Below are 9,197 nucleotides of genomic sequence, written 5' to 3'. Positions count from 1 at the left end.
TGTTTAAAATAAAAAAAGAAGTTGTTAATTCATTTGTCCATTTCTTGTGTGTGTGTGTGTGTGTGTGTGTGTGTGTTTTCAGTGTTTTATTTGCAGAACAGGGGTCTCCAGCTTTGAAAGTTGAAAAATTAAGTAAATAAAAAATAAAATCAATAAATAATACACCAACACACCGTCAGAGGATAGGAACCAAAAGTAGGAACCTTTCCGCCTGGGTCTTGTACCCAGCCGGACGGTGTTTGAACGCGCTCGGTCCGTCCCGGTAAGCTGTCCGTCAGCAGCAGCGGCCACGAGCAGCGACTCTTCCCTCATTAACGTGAATTCACGTCATCAAATCATTTTGTTCACGTGCACGTCCGCAGGTGAGCAGCGCAGGTGAGCGGTCAGCTGCGTCCCGTGACGTCACACCGTCAGGCTGGCAGAACCCGTGAGCTTTTATCACAGGAAATGTGTGTGTGTGTGTGTGTGTGTGTGTGTGTGTGTGTGTTGTAATATTTTAATATTTGTCGGCACAGGTTTCCATATTTGCTGTAATCTGATTCCTCTGAGTGACTGTTTCCCCTCGAGGGTCCATAAAGTTTCTCTGTTGTTGTTGTTTTGTTGTTGTTGTTGTTGTTGTTGTTGTTGTTGTTGTTGTTGTTGTTTCTTCTCTTCCTCTCCTTCATTCTCTCGTCTTTCCTCCTCCTTTCCCCTGCAGCTCAGGATGGATCTGTCCTCTCTGCTCCATCAGCTCACCCTCCCTCCTTCATCATCATCATCATCATCATCATCATCATCATCATCATCATCACCGCCGGAGAAGCCCCGCCCCCCACAGCTCCCTCCTCCAATCACAGAGGTCCTGGCTCGGCTGCAGGAGAAGCTGATTGGTGCAGAGGATGAAAAAGCCTCGGACGTTCTGATTGGCCAGGCGGAGCAGCTGTTCCGCACGGCCGATCCCGATTGGCTGTTCCGTCCGGACCCGGCCAATCAGGCGGCGCTCGTCGCCGTGGCCTCCGCTCTGATTGGCCGCGCCGCTCTGCCGCTCTGCGAGCCGGACGCCCCGCCCCCCGCCTCCGGCTACCGGGACGTCCCGGAGCGAGCGCGCCCGGTGTGCTCGGCGCTCGCCGCCCTGCTGGTCAGACTGGGACGGTGTCAGAGCGAGGCTGGGGGCGGGGCCTCGCGCTCCCTGCTGCACGCTGTGGCCCCGCCCTGCTTCGTGTTCGCTGTCACTCACCTGCAGGTAGGCGGGGCCTCGCTGCACTGTGTGTGTGTGTGTGTGTGTGTGTTTTCTCGACGCTGTCAGCAGGTGGATGTTCTCTCCTGCAGGTGGCGCCGTGGACGAGCCCGGCCTCCAGACAGGCTGCAGCCGGCCTGCAGGGGGCGCTGCTGAGGGCGGGGCGCTGGAGAGACCCCGCCCACTTCCTGATGGGGGATGAAGAGGAGGGGGAGGGGACGAGCAGAGGCATGCTGGGAGGCGTCCTGGACGTCCTGCAGCCCCAACTCAACAAGTGAGTTTGTGTTTCCCCGCCGCCGCCGCCTCACCGTTTCCATGGAGACTGACCTGTGTGTGTGTGTGTGTGTGTGTGTGTGTGTGTGTGTGTGCAGGGACACGTGGCAGCGCTCTGAGGCGGTGAAGTTTGTGTTCTCATCGACGCTCCTGCAGGTCAGTGGGACGGAAATGAGACGATTATTAACGTCATCAATAATCAATAATCAATAATCAATAATCAGATAACAGACCTCTGACATCGCCATGGTAACACCCCAAATCCCAGATAATCTTAGAACATCACCCCGCTCTGATTGGCCGATCCTCAAGTCCCGCCCCCCTTAGTTACTGTTGCTAAGGTCAGACTGGGCTCTGAGGCTTTACTCAGCTATGATTGGCTGGTTGGCGTTGTGGGGGCGGGGCTTAGTATCACTGATCATGACACAAAGTATTGATCGTATTGATCGCTGATCACGTGACCTGATCATGTGACCTGATCATGTGACCTGTGTGTGCAGGTGAGCCGCCCCGCCCTCTCCCCCCACCTGCCCCGCCTCCTCCCCCCCGCCCTCCTGCTCTCAGACCACTACAGACCGGAGAACTGCATGCTGGGAGTTCGCTGTGTGCACCACATAGTGCTCAACACGGTGGGAACACACACACACACACACACACACACACACACACACATACATACACGAACACACACACACACACACACACACACACACATATACATACACGAACACACACACACACACAGGTATTCACTCAATCCAATTAATATCTGAATCAGGTGATGATGATGATTTGTGTGTGTGTGTGTGTGTGTGTGTGTGCAGCCTGCAGCAGAGCTCCGTCAGTACAACAGAGCAGAGGTTCTGTACCAGGCCCTGTACAAACACCTGTACACCACTGAGGCCTCCGTCATACAGGTACACACACACACACACACACACACACACAGTGCAGCATGCGTGCCCCCTGGTGGTTGGAGTGTGTGTGATTCGGTAGAAAGTGTCACCTGACTCCTGCCCCCATACTAGCATACTATTTAGTATGCAGGAAAAAGACTGAGTATGTCAGATGCAGTATGCCAAGAGTACCAGGATGTTCTACTACACAGGTCAGATTTCACAGTCTGCATGTCAGCATGCTGCTCTGGCCATTCTGACCCACAATCCTTTGCAGCAGAAGTTACGTCACGTTGACTGAGCTGCGTGTACAGGCCACGCCCACATATTCCTAATAATAATAACTATGAAAATATCACTGACAGGAAAATGCAGGTTCACACTGTGAGGGATAAAACTGCATGTAAGCATCATCATGTCACTTTATTACAAACATACTTTGTAAGGGAAGCTGCAGTACATACTAACAGTATAAAGTACAGTACATACTAACAGTACATACTAAAAGTAAAAAGTACAGTACATACTAAAAGTAAAATGTACAGAACATACTAACAGTACATACTAAAAGTAAAAAGTATAGTACATACTAAAAGTAAAATGTACAGAACATACTAACAGTACATACTAAAAGTAAAAAGTACAGTACATACTAAAAGTCCATACTAAAAGTAAAAAGTACAGTACATACTAACAGTACATACTACAAGTAAAAAGTACAGTACATATCAAAAAGTAAAAAGTACAGAACATACTCACAGTACATACTAAAAGTAAAAAGTATAGTACATACTAAAAGTACATACTAAAAGTAAAAAGTACAGTACATACTAAAAGTAAAAAGTACAGAACATACTAACAGTAAATACTAAAAGTAAAAAGTACAGTACATACTAAAAGTACATACTAAAAGTAAAAAGTACAGTACTTAGTTTTTGAAGGTAAAGGACAGGAGCTGTGTGTTCTCTCTCTCTCTGCAGCTCGTCCTGTCCTGTCTGCTGGACCTGCTGCTGGTTTTGGAGAAGCCCCCCGCCTCGCTCGCCCCCGCCCGCCCCCCCAGGAAGCCCTGTCGCCATGACGACGTGCTGCGGCTGCTCCTGACCCACATGGAGGCGGAGAGCAAGGTGGCGCTGCGGCGCGTCTACGCCACCGCCCTGCCGCTCTACATAGACAGGTCAGAGTGTGTGTGTGTGTGTGTGTGTGTGTGGGTGTGTGTGTGTGTGTGTGTGTGTGTGTGTGTGTGTGTGTGTGTGTGTGAGAGAGGACTCAGGGTTAGTTTGATTTGTACTCCTGGTGATGCTGGACAGCCAGGCAGGGCTGCATGTGTGTATGTGTGTGTGTGTTGTTGCTGCAAGATGTGTGTGTGTGTGTGTGTGTGTGTTTTGATGTGTGTGTGTGTTTGGTTGCTGCAGGATGGGCGTGGCCGTGTGCAGACACCTGAGGCGGGTGGAGCGAGTGCTGCTGGGATACCTGGAGGTCGGAGACCCTCCGGACGAGACGAGCCGATTGGCCGCTCTGACGGCGCTGCAGAGAACTGTGGAGGTCGCCTGGCCCAGGTCAGAGCACACACACACACACACACACACACACACACACACACACATTCAGTTCATTTCTGCTGCACCAAACCTCAGTTTAGTCGTCACTCTAAAACCAGATTGAGATTAAATTTAAGCTTCCCATTTAAACTGTGATCCAGTATGAACCTGACTTCATGGGGAAAAGACGACGAGTAAAGCAGTGAGAAATGAAAATGAGGAAAGAAAATCAGCAGAAACGAGACGATAAGAACGAAAACAAAAACCAAAAAAAACAAGAACAGCAGAAAGTCGGTGAAATAATCACAGGAAGTCAAACAGATTACAGACCATCAGAGAGAAAGAAAATGACCAGAAACATATATAGATATTATAATAACAAGCTGTGTGTGTGTGTGTGTGTGTGTGTGTGTGTGTGTGTGTGTGTGTGTGTGTGTGTGTGTGTGTGTGCAGGATGGCCGGCCGGGTGTGTGTGTTGCTGCGCTGTCTGCTGCGGCTGCTGCTCGACGTTTCCTCCGACTGCGAGCCGACGGCTGCAGCCCGACAGCAGCTGATGGAGCAGAGCCGAGTGTGTGTCGCCCTGCTGGACCGCTGCGCTCACACACAGCTGCAGGTACACACACACACACACACAACACACACACACACACACACACACACAACACACCCCTGTTCTCTTGTGCTGCTCCTGCCTGTCAGCTTTAAATCAAACTAAAAGTAAAAAGTACAGAACACACTCAAAGTAAAAAGTACAGTACATAATAAAAGTACATACTCAAAGTATAAAGTACAGTACATACTAGAAGTAAAAAGTACAGTACTTACTAAAAGTACATACTCAAAGTAAAAAGTACAGTACATACTAAAAATACATACTAAAAGTAAAAAGTACAGTAAATACTAAAAGTAAAAAGTACAGTACATATTAAAAGTAAAAAGTACAGTACATACTAAAAGTAAAAAGTACAGAACATACTCAAAGTAAAAAGTACAGTAAATACTAAAAGTACATACTAAAAGTAAAAAGTACAGTACATACTAAAAGTACATACTAAAAGTAAAAAGTACAGTAAATACTAAAAGTAAATAGTACAGTTCATACTAAAAGTAAAAAGTACAGTACATACTAACAGTAAATAGTGCAGTACATACTAAAATTAAAAAGTATTGTACATACTAAAAGTTAAAAGTACAGTACATACTAAAAGTACATACTTAAAGTAAAAAGTATAGTACATACTAAAAATAAAAAGTCCAGTGCATACTAAAAGTAAAAAGTACAGTACATACTAAAAGTAAAAAGTACAGTACATACTAAAAATAAAAAGTCCAGTGCATACTAAAAGTACATACTAAAAGTAAAAAGCACAGCACATACTAAAAGTAAAAAGTGCAGTACATACTAAAAGTAAAAAGTACAGTACATACTAAAAGTAAAAAGTGCAGTACATACTAAAAGTAAAAAGCACAGCACATACTAAAAGTAAAAAGTGCAGTACATACTAAAAATAAAAAGTCCAGTGCATACTAAAAGTAAAAAGTACAGTACATACTAAAAGTAAAAAGTACAGTACATACTAAAAATAAAAAGTCCAGTGCATACTAAAAGTACATACTAAAAGTAAAAAGCACAGCACATACTAAAAGTAAAAATTACAGTACATACTAAAAGTAAAAAGTACAGTACATACTAAAAGTAAAAAGTAAAGTACATACTAAAACTTTATACTTAAAGTTCCTCCTCAGTCTGACTCTGAGCTTAAACATGTGACGCCTGACGGGACGTCCCGGTGGCTCACCTGCTCCAGGGGTGTCACCTGTCAGGGGGAGGGCTCAGCCTTGCAAATCAGTAACAAATGACCTGAATATTAGCAAGAAATTAATCAAAGGTTTCAAGGAAATTGATAGAAAATGACCACAAAATTAAAAAAAAAAAAAAAACAGAAAATTGCAAAAATTGTGTTTATGAACTCGAATTATTTGATTATTTAATTTCAGTTTAAACCAGTCGACCAGGAGCAGTCTGTCAGCAGAGCACCGCCTTGTTTTAAATCTGGCTGTGTAATCTCAGATTATTAATCCCTGTTGCAGAGCCTGGGGGGCTCACCTGTCTCTCTCTCTGTCAGTCTCTCTTGCAGCAGGTGGACAGCAGCTGCGTCAGCCCCGACGTGCTCAGCTGCTTGGCGACAGTAACCATGGAGACACCGAGGTGACGCCGCACACCTGGAACCTCACACACACACACACACACACACACACTGCCACTCTGATGTTGCCATGGTGACCAGGACCACAGACGGACGGGTCGGAGGGGTTGTGCCTGTGACATCACAGCGTCCCGGCGACTCAGGACGCCGTTTAAAGTGACTCAGCAAAATGGCTGCTGCTCGTCTTCATGACCGTGTTGTGAACGATTTAAAAAATCTCCATGGCAACGAGCCGTTCAGTCTCAAACAAGATAAAAACAAAAATCTGCCGGTGCAGGTTCACATGTTCCAGGTTTGTGTTGTTGCTGTTTGTTTTCCTGTTTTTCTGTTTTGGTCAATAAAAAGCTGCTGCACGTGGTTCACCTCAGTTCACCTCAGTTCACTTCAGTTTAGTTTTTAGTTTAGTTCAGTTAACTTTAGTTTATGAATGGCAAACGATGAAGGGGAGAGTGGACATCCTTGTCTTGTTCCTCACTGAAGCATCAGACTGAATATTCTTCTTCTTCTGGCTGGTTTTCTGGATTTGGAACGAGTCCAGGTCAAACGTTGATCCCGGGTCTGACAGTGAAACAGAGGAGGGACAGATGTCCATGTCTTTGGAGCCCAGGCTGTCAATAACCTCAGTCCCTGAAAAATATCATGTCGTTTTTGGAAAAACAGAGGCAGTTTCAGAGAGAGCAGACTGAGGGGTTGTGACGAGCTTACCCCTCCTGTCTCTACCGTCACTGCCAAATAAAGCAGAAATGCCAGAGAGTCATAATGTTTCTTCCAGAGATTAATTTGGATTATTGATATTTAAATGTGCACGGTCTTTAAATTCAGTTATTGTGACTCTCTTCCTCAGGCCAGGCGAGTGCAGCGAGTTCCTGCACATTTACAGTTCTTGCGTAGCACATTTTCTAAACTGATCTTTAGACGAAACATTAATGCATCAGCGTTTCTAAAGGAAACTTTTCTCACTGATAATAAATGACAATCCCCCCCCAAAAAAGCACATGGGCCAACAGACTCTTGTGGCCACAGCGCCACCAACAGACCGACATCATGTCAGCTGTGTCTCAACCTGTCAGACATAGAAAATGTACAAAACAGATGTGCAGAAGGTATTTTCTGCTTCCTCCTCTGGTTATTACAGTCACATCACAGACAGAGACCAGGTATTGTTTAAAAAATACATACATTTCTTAGCTGATGTAATTTGGTTGTTTGTTGTTTCCATCTGCATCGCTATGACGACCACATCATCATCTGGGTCATTCCATGTCACATCATCAGAATTTTCATACATTTGTCACCATGACCTCAGGAATTTCTAAGAAAATCTCACATCTGATGAAGCTATATCTATATCTGAAATGAAAATTTTCAAAGTGAGCCACTGTCATGTGAGTTTGGTCAGTTTTTGCATTTTGGCACACTTTCAATGCTGTAACTTTATTAATTTTCATCCCAGAGTATTGAAACTTCATATATTTACTAAATGAAAGGTGCAGAATGTCATTTTCATAACACATTCACAATATTTGGTTGTTTACTGCACATACAGCAGTCAGATTTTCACTGAAAATTTGAAATAAATGCAAGGTGTGCCTCTGGAGATTTGGGGTCAGATACATAGACCTCCTGTTTCCCACGTTATGGCATCATTTTCAACTTCAGCAGGGCAGGAACTGGAATGGGTTCTAAATCCAGACATTCTTTCTAATTATTTTAGTTTTAGGGGTGGAAATAAATAATTTAAAACATGCTAGATCTAACCTTATGACATATCTTGGTTCTGAGTGGTCCCAATAAGGCACAGGCTGGAAAAATTTAGATAGATAGATAGATAGATAGATAGATAGATAGATAGATAGATAGATAGATATACTTTATTGATCCCAACCAGGGAAATTCTGGATTTCAAAGTTTGGTCCACAGTAGCTCCAAAAGCTTATATTTTAGACAGAAAGCACCTTTCATTTAGTAAATGTGCAAAGTTTCACTATTCTAGGATCAAAATTAATAAAGTTACAGCGCACTGAAGGTGTGCCAAAATGCAAATCGACATACGATGCATGTCAAATAAAGTCAACATTTGTAAGACAGCACCCCACTTTGAAAATTCGCCAAAAATCTATTTTTTGTCCAAAGTGGGTGAAATGTGAAAAGTGTTCATAAAACATGTGTTTTTTTTTTTTTTAACTTTGGGATGAATGTCATTGAAATCTGAGTCGCCACAGTGACACCCGTTTGATGATCTGCCATGGAATGACCCATCAGGACAAAATGGGTAAATGTTGATGACGTCACAGATTATAGTCACTGATCTATACATCAGTCCTGAGAGTCATGGATAGAAAATGCATTATTGCATTTATTTTTTATTTATGCAAGTATTTTATTGATTATGATAAGTTTTAGAAGTTGTGTTGTGAAAAAAAAGGGTAAATATCCCCCTGTTCCTCAACCTCATTGGCGCCGGCGTCTCTGTGCTGGTCCTCTGTGATGGAGACTTTTACCTGTAAAACCTTCACAGGACCTCCACAGGGATCCACAACATCAACATCGTTTGACTGAAAGTGTGTGTGTGTGTGTGTGTGTGTGTGTGTGTGTGTGTGTGTGTGTGTGTGTGTTAGTGTCAGGATCAGAGAATGTCAGCTGTCCTCTGTTCCAGTCCAGATGAACAAATAAATGAGTTTGACAGAGTGAGTCATGTGTAAAGATGAGTTTACTGTGTATGGGCCTGTCAGTTCACACCTGGCCAGGTGTGTGGACGTGCTGCTGTTTGTCTCTGATTAGCAGCTCAACAGAGTGGGATGGGACGCTAACGGTGCTAACGTCCTGAAACAGCACAGAGACATGCTGGGGGGTTGGTGTGTGTGTGTGTGTGTGTGTGTGTGTGTGTGTGTGTGTGCTGTGATACCTGACATTAGCAAGTGAAAGGCAGCAGTTACCTGAGTTTACAGGTGAGCCCTGTGAAACTGGCCACAGTCTTTCAGCAACTTTAGTTTTTTTTTTTTTTCTCATTATCTTTGTTCTGTTTGCTCTGTAATGTCACAGTTTCCAGCTGGGATTAATAAATACT

General features: G+C 44.3%; 1 protein-coding gene across 5 annotated transcripts; it reads left to right on the top strand.

Annotated features, from left to right (window-relative positions):
- Positions 1-226: 226 nt before the first annotated feature.
- LOC115364864 (TELO2-interacting protein 2-like) lies at positions 227-6,497 on the top strand. Of its 5 annotated transcripts, none has more exons than XM_030059515.1 (10): positions 227-375; positions 698-1,222; positions 1,309-1,490; positions 1,588-1,645; positions 1,990-2,118; positions 2,314-2,406; positions 3,366-3,559; positions 3,798-3,941; positions 4,377-4,536; positions 6,050-6,497. In XM_030059515.1, the coding sequence occupies exons 2-10, from the start codon at positions 704-706 to the stop codon at positions 6,134-6,136; spliced, it is 1,566 nt and encodes a 521-aa protein (XP_029915375.1). In that variant the 5' UTR covers positions 227-375; positions 698-703; the 3' UTR covers positions 6,137-6,497. The 5 variants fall into 5 exon arrangements, with proteins under 5 accessions (XP_029915375.1, XP_029915379.1, XP_029915376.1 ...); XM_030059516.1 differs by having other exon boundaries at positions 236-362; XM_030059517.1 differs by having other exon boundaries at positions 237-382.
- Positions 6,498-9,197: the final 2,700 nt, after the last annotated feature.

The sequence above is a fragment of the Myripristis murdjan genome, chromosome 9 (genome assembly GCF_902150065.1).
Source record: "Myripristis murdjan chromosome 9, fMyrMur1.1, whole genome shotgun sequence".
Taxonomy (NCBI): Eukaryota; Metazoa; Chordata; class Actinopteri; order Holocentriformes; family Holocentridae; genus Myripristis; species Myripristis murdjan.
This window is presented reverse-complemented; position numbering and strand designations above follow the sequence as displayed.

Coding starts and splice junctions, on each gene's coding strand:
- LOC115364864 (XM_030059515.1), top strand. CDS start 704: ATGGATCTGTCCTCTCTGCTCCATCAGCTCACCCTCCCTCCTTCATCA. Junction 2,119..2,313: donor ACCACATAGTGCTCAACACG/GTGGGAACACAC, acceptor GTGTGTGTGCAG/CCTGCAGCAGAGCTCCGTCA. Junction 3,560..3,797: donor CTGCCGCTCTACATAGACAG/GTCAGAGTGTGT, acceptor TGGTTGCTGCAG/GATGGGCGTGGCCGTGTGCA.